Raw genomic sequence first — 22,500 nt, 5'->3', positions numbered from 1 at the left:
TCCTCCAGCAGACTCTCCTCTGTTCACACACACACACACACACACACACACACACACACACACGATCTGATGTTGATTCATGTTTTATTATGAGCTCATTCTCTTTCCTCCAGCAGACTCTCCTCTGTTCACACACACACACACACACACACACACACACACACGATCTGATGTTGATTCATGTTTTATTATGAGCTCATTCTCTTTCCTCCAGCAGACTCTCCTCTGTTCTCACACACACACACGATCTGATGTTGGTTCTTGTTTTATTACGAGCTCTGTCTCGTTCTCTTTCCTCCAGCAGACTGTCCTCAGTTCCACACACACACACACACACGATCTGATGTCGATCTGTCTCGTTCTCTGTCCTCCAGCAGACTCTCCTCTGTGCGGTGTTTGTTTAAATGGGTGATCCTCTGGAGGTTGGAGATTTTAGCGGCTCCATGTCAATCTTTCTCTCTCATTGTGACGACTAACCTCTGACCTCCAACACCAGACACACACACACACACACACACACACACACACACACACACACACACAAACACAAACATCAGCCAATCCAGTGTCTGCAAACCCAGCCGTGCGAAACGAATGACAAGCAGAGAGACTGGCTAAAAACTTTGATTCTTTTTTGTTGTCACAGAGTTGTGTGTGTGTGATTTCTCAGGACAGTTATTTCAGTGATTTCTTCCAGGGGTATTTTATGAGTGTTATTCCATGAAAATCACTTACAGTAGCTTTAATACCAGCCGCTATCGGTCTCCAATGAGCGTTTGTGATGCCATCACCCAAGACAGATGCTAATATAAACCGAGCCCGTCGTGTGTGTAATCTAAAAGCTCTCTCCCTGCGTCTAAATGTTCACACTATCCATCCTAAACAGTGTGTGAGATCAGAATGAGTGTGTCCCAAGGCATAGTATGTTGAAAAGAGTGTGTCAGAAGTCCTGGATGGTCTACTATTCCCGGTGGATTTTTGAAGTGTGGATCCGTGCTCATTATAAAAGCTAATATTACCCACAATCCACTGCGCTTTGGAGGAGGAACTACAAACACGAGTAAAAAGTGTTTAAAAACTACAAAACATGGCGGATGTGCGTGATGGCGGTGGGAGGTTTAGATTAAGGTTTGAGTGACTAATCAAAGTTTAACCTGATAAAAAATTGTAATGTTTAATTTAACGTTATTTGTGTCATATTTAATCTCCAATAACAATGTGGACTTTCATAAAGATCCATTTGGCCATACATTTAAATTCTCTCTCGGAGAGTCTCTGCATGAATCTGCAGATCATCGAGCTTCTGCATTTCTCTCCGATACAATAGGAAATGAAATGTGAAGGATTTAGTCTTTAACAAGATGATTGACAGGTCAGTTTACTGTCATAAGATGATTGACAGGTCAGTTTACTGTGATAAGATGATTGACAGGCCAGTTTACTGTGATAAGATGATTGACAGGCCAGTTTACTGTGATAAGATGATTGACAGGCCAGTTTACTGTGATAAGATGATTGACAGGCCAGTTTACTGTGATAAGATGATTGACAGGCCAGTTTACTGTGATAAGATGATTGATAAGATGATTGACAGGCCAGTTTACTGTGATAAGATGATTGATAAGATGATTGACAGGCCAGTTTACTGTGATAAGATGATTGACAGGCCCGTTTACTGTGATAAGATGATTGACAGGTCAGTTTACTGTGATAAGATGATTGACAGGCCAGTTTACTGTGATAAGATGATTGATAAGATGATTGACAGGCCAGTTTACTGTGATTAGATGATTGATAAGATGATTGACAGGCCAGTTTACTGTAATAAGATGATTGACAGGCCAGTTTACTGTGATAAGATGATTGACAGGCCAGTTTACTGTGATAAGATGATTGACAGGCCAGTTTACTGTGATAAGATGATTGATAAGATGATTGACAGGTCAGTTTACTGTGATAAGATGATTGACAGGCCAGTTTACTGTGATAAGATGATTGATAAGATGATTGACAGGTCAGTTTACTGTGATAAGATGATTGACAGGTCAGTTTACTGTGATAAGATGATTGACAGGCCAGTTTACTGTGATAAGATGATTGACAGGCCAGTTTACTGTGATAAGATTATTGATAAGATGATTGACAGGCCAGTTTACTGTGATAAGATGATTGACAGGTCAGTTTACTGTGATAAGATGATTGACAGGTCAGTTTACTGTGATAAGATGATTGACAGGCCAGTTTACTGTGATAAGATGATTGACAGGTCAGTTTACTGTGATAAGATGATTGACAGGTCAGTTTACTGTGATAAGATGATTGACAGGCCAGTTTACTGTGATGAGATGATTGACAGGTCAGTTTAATGTGATAAGATGATTGACAGGTCAGTTTACTGTGATAAGATGATTGACAGGCCAGTTTACTGTGATAAGATGATTGACAGGCCAGTTTACTGTGATAAGATGATTGACAGGTCAGTTTACTGTGATAAGATGATTGACAGGTCAGTTTACTGTGATAAGATGATTGACAGGTCAGTTTACTGTGATAAGATGATTGACAGGCCAGTTTACTGTGATAAGATGATTGACAGGCCAGTTTACTGTGATAAGATGATTGACAGGTCAGTTTACTGTGATAAGATGATTGACAGGCCAGTTTACTGTGATAAGATGATTGACAGGCCAGTTTACTGTGATAAGATGATTGACAGGTCAGATTACTGTGATAAGATGATTGACAGGCCAGTTTACTGTGATAAGATGATTACTGTGATAAGATGATTGACAGGTCAGTTTACTGTGATAAGATGATTACTGTGATAAGATGATTGACAGGTCAGTTTACTGTGATAAGATGATTACTGTGATAAGATGATTGACAGGTCAGATTACTGTGATAAGATGTGACGGAGAGCAGCCGTTAGAGACGCGAGTGTATGACGTGATAGTGTGTCCCAAAGCTTGTGTCCTCTTCTGCTACACACTCAGAAGGATCTACTTTTTCTTCACAGAAAGAGCACACACTTTCAGGGCGGAGTGTAAGTAGGCGAACTGAGACGCAGCTTCTGTGTTTCTCCGGATGCTCTCAGATGGAGCGTTTACTGAGCCGTACATCACTGACAAGCTGCACATAACAAACCATCGCAGCTTTCATGCAAATTGCAATTAATCGTCCAGCCCTAGTGTAAATTAATAGTCTTGGACTTGATGCTGAAACCCAAAGCACAGGACAATAGAGACACCAGAATAACAATATTCATGATTCTGAAGCTGAAAATACTGAATTATTGTAGACGAATATGCTTGATCTCCGTCACTGACTAGATATATTTAACATAATGTAGGACACTTTTTACTGGTAACATCAGACATTATCAGGACACACAAATATGCATTATTATACATTATATTCAACATTATATATAGTAGTTTAATGTAGAATATTGAAAAAATGATTCATTGAATTTAATCACTTTTTTTATCGTAAGTGGTTGCACAATTGATTTTAGCTACATTTAAACAAATGCATTAAGTTGAACTAAAATTGATTAAGTTCAACTTAATGCATTTGTTTAAATGTTGCTAAAATCAATTGTGTGCAACCACTTACGATAAAAATTATTTATTAAATTCAACAAATCATTTTTTTTCACTGACTAGGGCTTTGACTTTTGCCCAAAAATCATATTCGAAGGTCGTTTGTTTATTAATATTAATATTCGAATATATTTGAATATTTATTAATAATATTTTGACCATTAAATGCCTTCAGTAAGACCCCGATCCCTCCCCCTCCTCCTCTTCCAGCTTGCCGGTCTCATGTTGCTGGTCGTCGAGTGGTATGTGAGTTTGGTCCTACATATTTTACACATCACTTTGTCCTTACTCGTGATTTTTCCCTGTTTCTTTGGGAACCCAAAGTAGCGCTCCACGTTGCTTTTCAAATTGTCAGGAGTGTAGATTTCAAACTTCCCGTCAGGCGTGGTTGTTGTAGGCATTGCCGCGGCCATTGTTTTGGTATACAAAATAGGCGCTAACCAGGACGCTAACGTCACCTACAGGAGCCCAGATGACCAATAATAGCCATGCTAACAAGGGGGTGATCTTTCAGAAAAAACTGAAGCTTCCCCGGGCGCCGCCATTGATTAGCGGACCATCACCTGCTGTTAGCATTCCATTGACTCCCATTCATTTTGGCGTCACTTTGACAGCGAATAACTTTACATCTGAGGCGTTTGAAGACTCCATTTGTCCATTATTTATTTCTAAAGAAACATGAAAATGTATCAAAGGCTCCATTACCTTGTATCTTACGTTATGGCCCCGTAGAAGCAGTTTTTGTAAAAGTAGGCTAACGATTGCGTCATAACCACGCGACTCTCTGTCGCACAGTAGAGAGATTACCGTATGGACAGGAGGAGAAGCTCACGGGCAATCGGGGGGACGTGGAGGCAAAATGACAAAGTAATTAATCAGAATACTTAGCAAAAGTGTCTCCTGCTCCGAGCTCACGGACAGCTCCTACTCACACTCTCCGTCTCTGTGAGATTCGGAAGGGAATGATTCAGATTTCTCTCGGCACAGCTACTAGAAGACAGACGGGTTGCTCACGTCACATCTACGTCGTCAAGCTCAGTTTGAGTCTGCGCAGTCGCTCACCATCAGGAAGAAGAGCTTCTAATTGACTTCACTTTAATCCGTTGAATCCAATGGGGTCGCTGTGTCCATTTCTTTTACTGTCTATGCTTGGTAATGAGCTCGCGATTCACAACTTCTCCAGGCGTGACAAAGCCTCGGAATCTGAATTGAAAACACCGTTTACAAGCAAACACATTTACAAAATATAATGCCCATAACAGGTTCGAATATTAAAGGCTGCCTAATATTCGTTCGAATATCATTATTTTTTTAAATGTTCGAATTATATTCAAAGCCCTCAAAGCCCTAGTACTGACACTAAAACTCTGAAAACTTTTTTTCTCACACATTAATTTTTATTTTGGGTGAACTATCCACGATACATGTTGTTGCATTTTTGTATTGTGATATATTGTGACTCGATATATTGTTCCACCCCTAGTAAAGTGCGATTAGTCGTGCAGCCCGTCGTGTGTGTGATCTAAACGCTGCCTGTGTTCCTCCAGGTGCTGCTCCTGCTGGTGTTGGCGATGCCGGAGGCGCTGAGCAGGGATGCGGTGGTGGACGTCCCGTTGGCCTCGTCTCTGCTCTCGCTGCCCTTCTGTCTGCTGTGTGTGCTGGGATCTGCTCTTCATGTGCTGGTGTGCACGTCTGCCGGCGGGTCGTGTTTCCTCTGCTCTCTGCCCTGGCTCCTGGTGTTCAGCGTTATCCTCTTCTCCTCCGCATTCATGTGTGCTCTCGGAGCCATGGCCATGAGGAGGATTCCCAGCAGCAACAAGACCCCTGCTAAGGTGAGCGGACAGGAACATTTCTGCGGCACTAATATCACCAAATGTCTTCCATTGTACATGAGGCACAATTGTGTGTTATAAAGTCACAATTGTGTGTTATAAAGTCACAATTGTGTGTTATAAAGTCACAATTGTGTGTTATAAAGTCAGAATTGCGAGATATAAACTATAAAATTAAGAGACAGAATTGCGAGTTTATATCAAGCAATTCTGACTTTTTCCTCGCAATTCTGACTTTATAACACACAATTCTTAATTTATAACACACAATTCTGACTTTATAACACACGATAGCGACTATATCACGCAATTCTGACTTTATAACGCAATTCTGACTTTGTCACGCAATTCTGACTTTGTCACTCAATTCTGACTTTATATCACGCAATTCTGACTTTATATCTCGCAATTCTGACTTTATATCACGCAATTCTGACTTTATATCTCGCAATTCTGACTTTATATCACGCAATTCTGACTGTCACGCAATTCTGACTTTATAACGCGCAATTCTGACTTTATATCACGCAATTCTGACTTTATATCACGCAATTCTGACTTTATAACGCGCAATTCTGACTTTATATCACGCAATTCTGACTTTATAACGCGCAATTCTGACTTTATAACGCGCAATTCTGACTTTATATCACGCAATTCTGACTGTCACGCAATTCTGACTGTCACGCAATTCTGACTTTATATCACGCAATTCTGACTGTCACGCAATTCTGACTTTATATCACACAATTCTGACTGTCACGCAATTCTGACTTTATATCACACAATTCTGACTTTATATCACGCAATTCTGACTTTGTCACGCAATTCTGACTTTGTCACTCAATTCTGACTTTATATCACGCAATTCTGACTTTGTCACACAATTCTGACTTTATATCACGCAATTCTGACTTTATATCTCGCAATTCTGACTTTATATCACGCAATTCTGACTGTCACGCAATTCTGACTTTATATCTCGCAATTCTGACTTTATATCACGCAATTCTGACTGTCACGCAATTCTGACTTTATATCACGCAATTCTGACTGTCACGCAATTCTGACTGTCACGCAATTCTGACTTTATATCACGCAATTCTGACTTTATATCTCGCAATTCTGACTTTATATCACACAATTCTGACTTTATATCTCGCAATTCTGACTTTATATCACGCAATTCTGACTGTCACGCAATTCTGACTTTATATCACGCAATTCTGACTGTCACACAATTCTGACTTTATATCATGCAATTCTGACTTTATATCTCGCAATTCTGACTTTATATCTCGCAATTCTGACTTTATATCTCGCAATTCTGACTTTATATCACGCAATTCTGACTGTCACGCAATTCTGACTTTATATCACGCAATTCTGACTTTATATCTCGCAATTCTGACTTTATATCACGCAATTCTGACTGTCACGCAATTCTGACTTTATAACGCGCAATTCTGACTTTATATCAGGCAATTCTGACTTTATATCAGGCAATTCTGACTTTGTCATGCAATTCTGACTTTATATCAGGCAATTCTGACTTTATAACGCGCAATTCTGACTTTATATCACGCAATTCTGACTTTATATCACGCAATTCTGACTTTATAACACGCAATTCTGACTTTGTCACTCAATTCTGACTTTATAACGCGCAATTCTGACTTTATAACGCGCAATTCTGACTTTATATCACGCAATTCTGACTTTGTCATGCAATTCTGACTTTACATCACGCAATTCTGACTTTATATCACGCGCAATTCTGACTTTATAACGCGCAATTCTGACTTTATATCACGCAATTCTGACTTTGTCATGCAATTCTGACTTTACATCACGCAATTCTGACTTTACATCACGCAATTCTGACTTTATATCACGCAATTCTGACTTTATATCACGCAATTCTGACTTTGTCACGCAATTCTGACTTTATATCACGCAATTCTGACTTTGTCACAGAATTCTGACTTTATAACTCGCAATTCTGACTTTATAACTCGCAATTCTGACTTTATATCACAATTCTGACTTTGTCACACAATTCTGACTTTGTCATGCAATTCTGACTTTATAACACACAATTCTGACTTTGTCACGCAATTCTGACTTTATAACACACAATTCTGACTTTGTCAGGCAATTCTGATTTTGTCAGGCAATTCTGACTTTATGTCTCCAGCTCCTCTCGATCGGTTTAATCCCGCTGACGTCGACAAACAAACAGAGCCGTATTTTGCCATCTTGTTGACACTCTTCAGAGAAGTCGACCTGTGAACGTCTGTCTTGTACTCCTCCACACACACATTAGCCTGCGAAGGTTTTCGTGCTTCTGAAGCTTCATGTCTCTGGAGGGCCGAGTTTGAGTTTCAGAGTTTTTCATTTTGCTCTAAACACCAAAAACAAGTCCTGACTGAGGATTTCTCCTCGACAGTTCGTCTAAGGACGAGTTCACAGGAGTCTATTTTGGGTGTGTTTGGATAGACAGGCTTTGCTGTGTCTTTCCTAGTGTGTGAACAGGACCTGATGTCAGAAGATGGCTTTGTAAATAAGCCTGTTTAGGAAGTCAGGATGATACTTAAAAAAATTGTATCGGTAAGATTTTTTTTTTAAAAATGTAAAGAAGTCGTCTCTTCTGCTCACCAATGCTGCGTTTGTTTGATCAAAAATACTGTAAAAGTATAGTGAAATATCATTTATTTCATTTATATAGAAATAGCTGTTGCCCAAAGTGCTTCACAATCACTAAAAACACAGAAATAAGAGGAGTACAGAGAGAGAAATATTACAATTAGTGCTGTCGTGCGAATAAAAAAAGTAACTAATTAATCGCACATTTTTCTGTAATTAATCGCGATTAATCGCACCTTACATTAACGTTTTGAATATATTTTATATTGTAATAATTTCACGTTTAATCTCCTAATTAATGCAATTCTAACTTTATAACACACAATTCTGGATTATAACAATTCTGACTTTATAACACGCAATTCTGACTTTATAACACAATTCTGACTTTATAACACGCAATTCTGACTTTATAACACAATTCTGACTTTATAACACACAATTCTGACTTTATAACACAATTCTGACTTTATAACACACAATTCTGACTTTATAACACAATTCTGACTTTATAACACACAATTCTGACTTTATAACACACAATTCTGACTTTATAACACACAATTCTGACTTTATAACACAATTCTGACTTTATAACACACAATTCTGGATTATAACAATTCTGACTTTATAACACGCAATTCTGACTTTATAACACAATTCTGACTTTATAACGCAATTCTGACTTTATAACACAATTCTGACTTTATAACACACAATTCTGACTTTATAACACAATTCTGACTTTATAACACGCAATTCTGACTTTATAACACACAATTCTGACTTTATAACACGCAATTCTGACTTTATATCACACAATTCTGACTTTATAACATAATTCTGACTTAATAACACACAATTGCGACTTTATAACACACAATTTGTTGCCCAAAGTGCTTCACAATCACTAAAAACACAGAAATAAGAGGAGTACAGAGAGAGAAATATTACAATTAGTGCTGTCGTGCGATTAAAAAAAAAGTAACTAATTACTCGCACATTTTTCTGTAATTAATCGCGATTAATCGTACCTTACATTAACTTTTTGAATATATTTTATATTGTAATAATTTCACGTTTAATCTCCTAATAAACGTAGAAACAACATAAAGACGTGTAAGAAATATACAGAGATTGTTATCAACACGTCACAGTCTTCACTGCATATATTATAAATTAAATTTAGATTAAAGCTACAAAAGTTATTCAGCCAAGAGCAGTGAGGGATTTTCTCTTTTTCTTTTCTTTGATTTACATTAATGACAGGCATCAGCAGGTTTATTAGGATTTAATATATTAATTATATGGATCTTAAATAAAAATCTTGGTTTGTGTCTCACTGGTTTATTAGGCCGTTTGTGTTTTTCTGAAGAAGCGTGAGTAAATGAGTAAAACTATCCCTTTAATAAAAACTCTGCTTAATAATGCATATCTGATTTGAGGCTCTCGAACAGCAGAGACAGGGAAAGTTTTCCGAGAGATTTACTCCCAGAGTTAATGAGATAAGAAGAGGACACCTCTTTTAATTACCTCTCTCTCTCTCTCTCTCTCTCTCTCTCTCTCTCTCTCTCTCCCTCTCTCTCTCTCTCTCTCTCTCTCTCTCCTCTCTCTCTCTCTCTCTCTCTCTCTCTCTCGCCCTCTCTCTCTCTCTCTCTCTCTCTCTCGCCCTCTCCTCCCCTCTCTCTCTCTCTCTCTCTCTCTCTCTCTCACTCTCTCTCTCTCTCTCGCACCCCCCCCCTCTCTCTCTCTCTCTCCCTCTCTCTCTCTCTCTCTCCCTCTCTCTCTCTCTCTCTCCCTCTCTCTCCCTCTTTCTGCGGCACAGCGGAGAAAATGCTGACAGTCAGAGGTGAGAACAAACAGAATGATCATTAGAGAGAGAGAGAGAGAGAAAGTTTTGCAGCATCACTCCCGATTCCCCCTGGAGTTGCTGTCAGCTGTCAGTCATGTGAAGCATCACTCTTGCTCAATATTTAATGAGCAGGGTTTGTGCTCCGGTGGGAAGAGCTCAGTTTCATGCACAGAGAATATTCTAGGCTCTAAATTAAACGCTTTATGATTTTTAGCAGCATTTAGGTTGAATAAAGACAAACCCGAGGCGCCTAATTTGAGGGGCCGTATGGAAATGGAAAGCCGGATTTTTCCGGCTCGTTTGATGTACTGTGTGTGCTAGTGATCGGCACACAGTGTGACAGCGATGATCATTCAGGAAAACACACTTATGATTAATGTGATCGCTGTCGATGGAATATTGATTTCCTGCTCATTTGTCCTGCTCATTTCATTGGCAGGACAACAGCAGGATATCCATCCATCCATCCATCCATCCATCTATCTATCTATCGTATCTATCTATCCATCCATCCATAGTATATATCCATCCATCCATCCATCCATCCATCCATCCATCCATAGTATATATCGTAGTTATCCATCCTACCATGCCTTGCCAAAGTTCGGGAGAAGCTCGTCCAGAAACAGTTAAATGATTTCCTGGATAAAAATCATATATTATTTGACATGCAATCTGGTTTTCGGACGGGACATGGGTGCATAAGAGCCACCACAAAGGTCCTTGATGATGTAATTACAGCATTAGACAGCAAGCAGGTCTGTATTTCCACCGTTATAGACCTCGCCAAGGCCTTTGACTCTGTCGACCATAGGATCCTCTTACATAAGCTTTCCAGTATTGGAGTCTGTCCTCCTCTAGCTGTGATTGGTTTGCCAATTATCTCACCAACCGTGTCCAGCAATTGAAGGTTGAAAACATTATCAGACCCACTTATTATCTCTAAAGGTGTGGCTCTAGGCTCCATCCTGGGCCCAACCCTTTTTTCTATCTACATCAATGATATAGCCAGATCTGCTGGCACCTCCAGGATTCATCTTTATGCAGATGATACCATTTTGTACTCAGTTGGTTCCTCTCCCAATTCTGCGGCTTCCAGTCTTAAACTCAGATTCACCTTTATAGAGCAGTTCTTTGACAATCTCCACCTCCGTATTAACACCAGTAAAACAAAATGTATCCTTTTTAGCCGAAAACCGGTTACCGAGACTCCACTTACAATCACCTGCATGAACGGTATGGCTCTGGAGTATGTCACAACATCTAAATATCTAGGTATCTGGTTGGATTCATCCCTGTCATTCATAGGGGTGTAAATCGGACAGTTCATCACGATACGATATCGATTCTCTCAGCCAGCGATACGATATTTGCCAATACCTCCAAAAATTCTGCGATTCGATTCAGGGCTATATCGATAGATTAATCGATATTTAGATATTATGTTCACACAACCAGTTACGTTTTTATTAACTCACAAATGCAACCAAAATATATAACATGAATGTTTAATTAAACTCTTTGAAAATTGCACACCCTCTCCCAATTGGGCCATTTACAACAGAAGAGGTCATTTGCAAGTACTCCGTTCTTGTTCATTTTCATAAATCATGTTTTTTATTATTGTGCATTCCAAGTTATATCAATCAAACTGCAGCTTAAAAAATACAGGTAAATTACAAAATTAAAGTTAATTGAAAGCTTTAATATGTTTGTTTAATACGTTTTTTTTTTTTTTTTTTTTAGCAGAGCAGATACATTCACATTTCATCTTTCTGAGTCAAACAAAACCAAGTAATTGCTATGATAAATAATACAACACTCGGTTAATCTTCATAACGTTAATCTCCTCAGCTGACATAGATGCCTAACAAACTTTGTTGTTGTGATTAACGTATACGCAGTACAGAGAGCTTTTCCCTCACCACTAAACGAGCTGCTTTAGTAAGCTTCCGTGAAAATGCTTTTATTTTCCTTTTACGCCCTGAAGAAGATATCACAAGTTCATCAAAATTATCCATCCTCGATCACTTTTAGTCAGCTTTGGCGAAACTCCTCTTAGCCAGCGCGTCTTTTCAAAGTGACATCTGACCTGAATACTGCGCGCTGAGTCGCTAAAACGGACTTATCGTGTTGTGTTCACCACCAAGGGTGCGACTGCTTGTCTGTTTCTGCTGTAAAAACATGAACTCGCGATGCCTTGACAGCGGACAATACCTAAACTTGTTTAGGGTTCAGTCAGTCTTGTCAGGCGTCTATTTCAGATGAGGAGATTAACGTTATAAAGACACACCGGCAGACAGTATGGTTGGTGAGTAAACGAAAACGTGCGCTTTGGCGGAAGGATGTTACATGAGAATGTGGAGAGTGTCAAAATAAAGGTGTATATCGATATTTTACGTGTGGAATCGATGCATCGTATCGTTAGACGTTATATCGATGCATCGATCCATATCGATGTATCGTTACACCCCTAGTCATTCATTACACACATCAATAACCTTCAAACAAAAGTCAAAGCTAGACTAGCCTTTCTTTTCCACAATAAAGCTTCCTTTACTCATGCTACCAAATGCACCCTCGTTAAGATGACAGTACTGCCGATATTATCTACAGAATGGCACCAAACACAGCCCTAAAAAAACTTGACACAATCTATCATTCAGCCATCCGTTTTGCCACTAATGCACCCTTTCACACTCATCACTGTGACCAGTATAAACTGGTGGGCTGGCCCTCCCTTTATACCCGGCGGCTCCATCATTGGTTTCTCTTCATATACAAGACAATCCTGGGCAAGACACTTCTCTATTTGTCATCTCTTCTTCATGCCGTTCATAACACCTATCACACAAGATCAAGTAATTTGATTCAATTTAGTACCCCCCCCCCCCCCCACTTCTACTACCTTTGGACGTAATGCCTTCCGCTTTGCAGCAGCACATGACTGGAACATACTGCAAAATACCCTGAAACTTACATCTCTGATCCCAACCTCCACCTTTAAGCAAAACCTCCAAAATTACATAGTTGACTCTTGTTCCTCATGAACCATATTTATACACACATATTTAAGCACTTTATTCTTTTTCTTTTTCTCTTTTCTTTGTTGTCTACCTTTTTTAATTCAATTGCTTGTTCTATGTGTCATGTGTTTGACTATGTACAGTTGTACAGTATGTTCCTATTTATTCCTGTAGCCTCTTGGCCAGGTCAGGTTTGTAAATGAGAAGTGGTTCTCAAACAGTTTACCTGGATAAATAAAGGTTAAAAAAAAAATATATATATATATATATATATATATATCCATCCATCCATCGTATCTAGCTATCCATCCATCCATCCATCCATCGTATCTAGCTATCCATCCATCCATCCATCCATCCATCGTATCTAGCTATCCATCCATCCATCCATCCATCCATCGTATCTAGCTATCCATCCATCCATCCATCGTATCCATCCATCCATCGTATCCATCCATCCATCCATCCATCCATCGTATCCATCCATCCATCGTATCTAGCTATCCATCCGTCCATCCATCCATCGTATCCATCCATCCATCATATCTATCCATCCATCCATCCATCCATCCATCCATCCATCGTATCCATCCATCCATCGTATCCATCCATCCATCGTATCTAGCTATCCATCCATCCATCCATCGTATCCATCCATCCATCGTATCTAGCTATCCATCCATCCATCCATCGTATCCATCCATCCATCCATCGTATCTATCCATCCATCCATCCATCCATCGTATCCATCCATCGTATCCATCCATCCATCGTATCCATCCATCCATCCATCCATCCATCCATCCATCGTATCCATCCATCGTATCCATCCATCCATCGTATCCATCCATCCATCCATCCATCCATCCATCCATCCATCGTATCCATCCATCCATCGTATCTAGCTATCCATTCATCCATCCATCGTATCCATCCATCCATCGTATCTAGCTATCCATCCATCCATCCATCCATCGTATCTATCCATCCATCCATCCATCCATCGTATCCATCCATCGTATCCATCCATCCATCGTATCCATCCATCCATCCATCCATCCATCCATCCATCCATCCATCCATCCATCGTATCCATCCATCCATCGTATCTAGCTATCCATTCATCCATCCATCGTATCCATCCATCCATCGTATCTAGCTATCCATCCATCCATCCATCGTATCCATCCATCCATCGTATCTATCCATCCATCCATCCATCCATCGTATCCATCCATCCATCCATCCATCCATCGTATCCATCCATCCATCGTATCCATCCATCCATCGTATCTAGCTATCCATCCATCCATCCATCGTATCCATCCATCCATCGTATCTATCTATCCATCCATCCATCCATCCATCGTATCCATCCATCCATCGTATCCATCCATCCATCCATCGTATCTATCCATCCATCCATCCATCCATCGTATCCATCCATCCATCGTATCTATCCATCCATCCATCCATCGTATCCATCCATCCATCCATCCATCGTATCCATCCATCCATCGTATCCATCCATCCATCGTATCCATCCATCCATCCATCATATCCATCCATCCATCATATCCATCCATCCATCCATCCATAGTATCTATCTATCCATCCATCCATCCATAGTATCTATCTATCTATCTATCTATCTATCCATCATCCATCCATCCATCCATCCATCCATCCATAGTATCTATCCATCCATCCATCCATCCATAGTATCTATCTATCCATCCATCCATCCATCCATCCATAGTATCTATCTATCTATCCATCCATCCATCCATCCATCATAGAGTGCTAATAATTCTGAAAAGCATTGATGATTAATACTTACGCTATTGTCCACATTTCTATAAGAGTAACTTTAGTGCATCACTATAACATTTTCGAAGTGGCAGGACAATAGTAGCACAATATATGAAAGTTTTAGACCACAATCATAAGTAATATGAATAAATGAATGTTATTGAAATGTGCTTGTTTTAAAGATGTGGGTCGTGTCTGTATAAATCCGACACAGTGTTTAATTACTCGCATTAATTGCCTCCTGATCGATTAGTGCCGCTGTCATCCTTGATAATAGAGGCGTTTACTCCAGACTTAATGGGATGTTTTGATTCTTATTATAATCCATAATCTTTCATCAAAATGTAAAAATGTGCAATATTCAGAAACTCTAAATGTTCACTAAATGTTTACCAAATAGCTATTTCAGGATTGGTTTAAGCTGCTGTTTTAGGACGGGAACGTGCTTTATGCTTTGACTTTCACATCAATTTCTGATGAAAAAAAAATAAAATGTTTTCCCTAAGTTAATATTTAGTTCGACTCGCATTACAAAAGTAAAATGGGGCTTTAAATGCTGTTTCAGTTGACCTAAGTACAGCAGCAAACACAGGCTTTAGTTGTGCGGGTCAGAGAGAGGGAGGAAACGCTCATGAAAACTCATTTATAGTGTAGAAACCGTAACATTTTAAGTGGACTTCTGGAAACGCGACATTCTGTACAGCATCACACTTTACAGAAAACAAACAGCCTGTTTAGTTACACATGAGATGATGATCAGGGGCCACACACACACACACACACACACACACACACACACACACACACAACACACACACACACACACACCACACACACTTACACTCTCACACACACACACTTACACTCACACACACACACACACACACACACACTTACACACACACACACACACTTACACTCACACACTCGCACACACTCTCTCACACACACACACACACACTTACACTCGCACCACACTCTCTCTCTCTCTCTCACACACACACACTTACTCACACTCACACACTCGTACACACTCTCTCTCGCACACACACACACTCACACACTCGCTCTCTCTTGCACACACACACACACACTCACTCGCACACACTCTCTCACACACACACACACACACACACACACACACACACTTACTCACACACTCTCTCGCACACTCTCTCGCACGCACACACTCGCTCTCTCGCACACACACACACACTTGCACACACTCTCTCGCACACACACACACTTGCCACACACTCTCTCGCACACACACACTCACACACACTCTCGCACTCTCACTCACACACACACACACACACTAGAGGATGGATACCCGACCGAGCCCGACGGAACCCGTCGGTACCTGACGGGCCGGGCTGGGTTCGGACAGATATTTAGAAATTATGTTCGGGTTCGGGTCGGGCTCGGTCACATCAGCGCGATAAGGCATTGAACATTTTAAATTTAAAACAGCTTATTATGTAGGTAACGTTAGCCAATGTGCCTGATGCTTTCACTTGATGCAAACGTTCATTTTTGTGATTAAAATGCATGTAAAATTTTACCATAACATCTGTCTTCCTGTGTGCGCAAATTTCAAATTTGTTTATGTAGCCGTGACAACCAAACACGTGCATGCGCGCCTATGTTAAGTGCGCTTGTTTCTCCCGTGCGCGCTGATTGCACTAATCCTGTTGACATTTCCGATGGCCTTCCTACAGTTGCTTAATAAAAGCGGGCTTTCCACACAAACAAACGTACATGTGTCATTAGTATGAGAAAAAAAATGGGATTTTAACTGTCGGTCTCGGGTCGGGCTCGGACATAAATATCTTTATGCCTGTCGGGCTCGGGTCGGGTTCGGTTACTGCTCTGTCGGACGCGGGCCGGGCTCGGACAGAAAAATTCGGCCCGATCCGCACTCTAACACACACACACTCTCTCGCACACTCACACACACTCTCTCGCACACTCACACACTCTCTCGCACACTCACACACTCTCTCGCACACTCACACACTCACTCTCCTCGCACACACGCACACACACTCTCTCGCACACTCACACACTCTCGCACAACACACACTCACACACTCTCTCACACACTCACACACTCTCTCGCACACTCACACACTCTCTCGCACACACGCACACACACTCTCTCGCACACTCACACACTCTCGCACACACACACTCACACACTCTCTCACACACTCACACACTCTCTCGCACAACTCACACACTCTCTCGCACACTCACACACTCTCTCACACAACACTCACGCACACACACACACTTACTTGCACTCTCACACACTTTCTCGCACACTCATACACTCTCTCGCACACTCACACACTCTCGCACACTCACACTCGCAAACTCACACACACTCTCTCGCACACACACACGCACACATACTCACACACTCTCTCGCAAACTCACACTCGCAAACTCACACACACTCTCTCGCACACACTCTCGCACACACACTCACACACTCTCACACACTCACACACTTCTCTCGCACACTCACACACTCTCTCGCACACTCGCACACACTCTCGCACACACACTCTCTCACACACTCTCTCGCACACTACACTCTCTCTCGCACACTCACACACTCTCTCGCACACTCACACACTCTCTCACACACACTCACGCACACACACACACTTACTTGCACTCTCACACACACTTTCTCGCACACTCACACACTTTCTCGCACACTCATACACTCTCTCGCACACTCGCACACTCACACACTCTCTCGCAAACTCACACTCGCAAACTCACACACACTCTCTCGCACACACACAGCCACACATACTCACACACTCTCTCGCAAACTCACACACACTCTCTCGCACACATACTCTCTCGCGCACACACACACACACGCACACACTCTCTCGCACACTCACACACTCTCTCGCAAACTCACACACACTCTCTCAGCACACACGCACACACTCTCTCACACACACACTCTCGCATACTCACACACACACTCTCTCGCACACTCACAACACACAACACCTTGCACACACTCTCTCGCACACACACACACTTGCACACACTCTCTCGCACACACACACACTCACACACACTCTCGCACTCTCACTCACACACACACACACAACACTCTCTCAGCACACTCACATACACTCTCTCGCACACTCACACACTCTCTCGCACACTCACACACTCTCGCACACACGCACACACTCTCTCGCACACTCACACACTCTCGCACACACACACTCACACACTCTCTCACACACTCTCTCGCACTCACACACTCTCTCGCACACTCACACACTCTCTCGCACACTCACACACTCTCTCACACACACACTTACTTGCACTCTCACACACACTTTCTCGCACACTCAAACACTTTCTCGCACACTCATTACACTCTCTCGCACACTCACACTCTCTCGCACACTCACACACTCTCTCGCAAACTCACACTCGCAAACTCACCACACACTCTCTCGCACACAACACACGCACACATTACTCACACACTCTCTCGCAAACTCACACTCGCAAACTCACACACACTCTCTCGCACACACTCTCGCACACACACACTCACACACTCTCTCACACACTCACACACTCTTTAGCACACTCACACACTCTCTCGCACACACACACTCTCTCGCACACTCACACACTCTCTCACACACACTCACGCACACACACACACTTACTTGCACTCTCACACACACTTTCTCGCACACTCACACACTTTCTCGCACACTCACACACTCTCTCGCACACTCACATACTCTCTCACACACACACTCTCGCACACACACACACACACTTACTTGCACTCTCTCACACACACTTTCTCGCACACTCACACACTCTCTCGCACACTCACACACTCTCGCACACTCACACACTCTCTCGCAAACTCACACTCGCAAACTCACACACACTCTCTCGCACACACACACGCACACATACTCACACACTCTCTCGCAAACTCACACACACTCTCTCGCACACACACTCTCTCTCGCACACACACACACACGCACACACACTCTCTCGCACACTCACACACTCTCATCGCAAACTCACACACACTCTCTCGCACACACGCACACACACTCTCTCGCACACTCACACACACTCTCTCGCACACACACTCTCGCATACTCACACACACTCTCTCGCACACTCACACTAGGGCTGGGCGATATATCGCATGACATTGTTATGCGCATCTCGTCAGTAAAGCGGTTCCTTGAATAAGAGTAAAAAATCCCAATCACCTGCTTTCAGATGGGAGCGGCATTCACTAACAAAGAGCCGTAGTTAACTGACAAGCTGAGCCATATCGCATTAATATCGCGGACGTATCGCCTTTGTAGTGAATGCCGCTCCATCTGAAAGCAGGTGATGGCGATTTACTACTAATCAAGGAAACCGCTTTACTGACGAGATGCGCCTAACAATGTCATGCGATATATCGCCCAGCCCTACCTCACACACACTCTCTCGCACACACACACACACACTCTCTCCGCACACTCACACACACTCTCTCGCACACACACACACACACACACACACAGCCCGTTGTCAGTGGGAGTGTCAGTGTGTTTCTGCATTAGCATATAGATTAGCGTGCGCGGCTCGGCTCTCGCTCCTGTAATGATGAAACCATCGGAGACCTTTTTGTGCTTCTTCTGGTCCAGACTCTCGCGAGCGGAGGAAAGTACAGAGAGACGGTTTACAGAGAAATGAGAAGTGAGAGCGAGTTCATCCCAGACGGTGTTTACACACACACACACACACACACACACAAAACAGAACTTTCTCACACAAGCTGTTTCCCCGGCTGATCTCGACTCAGGTGTCTGTCCGGGTGATGGAGGGAAAACACCGTCGCTGCAGCGAGGCACACACACACACACACACACACACACCAATGCGATGTGACCGGTCCCCATGGCAACACACATCAAGGCTGCACATGGTCATATCCATAATGACCAGAGAACACACAACTTACACTCGCACTCACAAACACTCACACAGTCACACACACTCTCTCTCTCACAAACACACACAACACTCTCACACACTTGCACTCACACAATCACACGCACACTCTCTCTCTCTCTCTCTCACTCACACACACACAACACACACACACACACACTTGTCTGTGGCTTACAGGGACTTTCCATAGACGTAATGGTTTTTATACTGTACAAACTGTATATTCTCTCTCCTTACCCTAACCCCATAAACCTGTCCATCACACAAAACTATATGCATTTTTATATTTTCAAAAAAACTCTGTGTGATGTGTGTGTGTGTTTTGTGAGCGTGTGGTGTGTGTGTGAGTCTGTTAGCTCTGAGTCAATGCTGCTCTGCTTCCAGCAGCCCTGTACTCAGCAACAGTCACAACACGCGCTCTCAGCTCTCTCTCTGTGTGTGTGTGGTGTGTGTGTGTGTGTGTGTTAGGTCAGGGCTCTACACATCAAAGTGTTGTCTGTAGAGTTGTTTCCCAGTGTTGGACAGCGGTGACTTCAGTGTCAGCAGTGTTTTACCGTCACACACCGTCAGATGTTTCGCTTATTTGTGGTTTTTGCCCTTTTCAACTCCCCACCGCTTCCACCTTTTCCACTCCATTTCTCTCTCGCTCTCGCTCTCTCTCTCTCCTCTCTCGTCTCCTCTCTCTCTCTCTCTCTCTCTCTCTCTCTCTCCTCTCTCTCTCTCTCTCCTCACTCTCATCGCTCTCTCTCTCTCTCTTCTCTCCTCTCTCCCTCTCTCCTCTCTCTCTCTCTCTCGCTCTCTCTCTCTCTCTCTCCTCTCTCTCTCTCTCTCTCCTTCACATCTGACTCCTAGTATTGATTTATTTTAGAGTTTCTGCAAACCTCTGTCTGTATGGAAGACGCCATATATCTTCGTATGTTTGTGATGCATGTAAAAGTGTGACGATCCAATAGGAGAAGAAACTGCACACAAATGTGTTTGTTTGTTACATGCATCATAAACGCATTTATTTCAAAGTCATTTTCTATTTTTGAATACGTGATTAGATAGAACTGTTATACATAGAAAGTCGACAGTAATGAAAAGTTATTAGCGTATGCCGTGTAGGGGTGGAACGGCACACAGAAGTCACGGTTCGGTTCATACCTCGGTTCAGACATCACGGTTCGGTACGAGTTCGGTACAATGGAGGGAAAAGCAAAACAAAAATGCAGAAGGCTTGTGCATGTCTCAGGCTGAACCACCAAAGAAAAATTAATTACCTAAACCTTGTACTTTTAAATAAGTTTTATTAATAAAGTAAAGGCATAGAACCAGTTATTTGTAGTGCACTGACAATTGTTTTATATAATTAGTTTATTAATTCAATTAATAAAAAGACAAAAAGACCTTGAGATATGTTTGGTAATTGTACCTGAATGAAATGAAAAATTAAATTTGCTACATTTCAGATTAATATATTTGTTTTCCTTAAAATTTGAATTAACAGTAACTTAAACACTTTGCAGTTTGAATGATGTCCTGTATAAACAAAATGACGGAGTATGTTTTTTTATGTTTCCACTGTTCGATCGCGCCCTACGCCTCTCACACACACACACACACACATACACACACACACAAATATAAGTAAACACTTTGCGACTTTTCGATCGCGCCCCTCTCTCTCTCTCTCTCACACTCACACTCACACACTCACACACATGCACACAAAATATAAGTAAACACTTTGCGACTTTTCGATCGCGCCCCTCTCTCTCTCTCTCTCACACTCACACTCACACACTCACACACATGCACACAAATAAGTAAACACTTTGCGACTTTTCGATCGCGCCTCTCTCTCTCTCTCTCTCTCTCTCTCTCACACACACTCTCACACACACACACACACACACACACACACACACACACACACACACACACACACACACACACACACACAACATACTCCAGCATTGCAATCTTTACATCGCAGCCTGCTTCAGAGCTAAGGCGGGGGCTATAGATTAGGTGTCCCTAAAGAACCCGCGTATCTAACAGCAGTTCCGCATTACATTAATTAATTGTTTAATGCGAGTTTTATTTAATTTTTATACCGTGTATTCTCCGTGTAAATGTATGCACCGAACCGTGTCGCCCGTTACCGTTTCGGTTCAATACGAATACATGTACCGTTCCACCCCTAATGCCTGGTGGTGCTGGTGGTCCAAAAGGAGTTCCTAGAGCTAAAATCATTCCTAGTTCCTGCGGTGCGAACACACCAAAATCCGGGAACTTCCGCCAATAGTTGTAGGGAACTATGAAAAGGTTCCTCCGTATGTTTGCACCATGAACTAATGTGTGTGTATCCCGTCTCCGTCTCGTTCTAGGGTTGTGCCTGGACTCTGTCGGAGTTGGACACTCTGTTGCTGATCGGGACGGTCGGTCACACACTCAGCTTGGCCTCCAGCAGCTTCATTGAGGAGGAACACCAGACCTGGTACTTCCTTCTCAACACGCTGTGCCTGGCCGTCTTCCAGGACGTGTGCCGGAAGTACTTCCGGGAGCAGAGAGAGAAGAGGAGAGGAAATGGACGGGAAGTTCTTCCGGGAGCCAAGAGAAAAGGAGAGGAGAGGACGAGGAATGGGCGAGTTTGGGAATGAGTTCGGGATGGGAGAAGTGGCTGGCCCTCGTGACCCCCGCTGATGACCCTGGCCTGC

At 42.3% G+C, this 22,500-nt stretch overlaps 1 protein-coding gene across 2 annotated transcripts in view; it reads left to right on the top strand.

Annotated features, from left to right (window-relative positions):
- pigg (phosphatidylinositol glycan anchor biosynthesis class G (EMM blood group)) overlaps window positions 1–22,500 on the top strand; it is a 172,333-nt gene that overhangs the window by 86,405 nt on the left and 63,428 nt on the right. For both annotated transcript variants that reach the window (XM_079892132.1, XM_079892131.1), the window contains exon 8: window positions 5,150–5,434. In XM_079892132.1, coding sequence (XP_079748258.1) covers window positions 5,150–5,434 — 285 coding nt within the window. The remainder of the gene's footprint in view (window positions 1–5,149; window positions 5,435–22,500) is intronic.

The sequence above is a fragment of the Squalius cephalus genome (assembly GCF_949319135.1).
Source record: "Squalius cephalus genome assembly, chromosome: 14".
NCBI lineage: Eukaryota > Metazoa > Chordata > Actinopteri > Cypriniformes > Leuciscidae > Squalius > Squalius cephalus.
The sequence above is the reverse complement of the archived record's forward strand: the minus strand, read 5'-3'. Positions and strand labels throughout refer to the sequence as shown.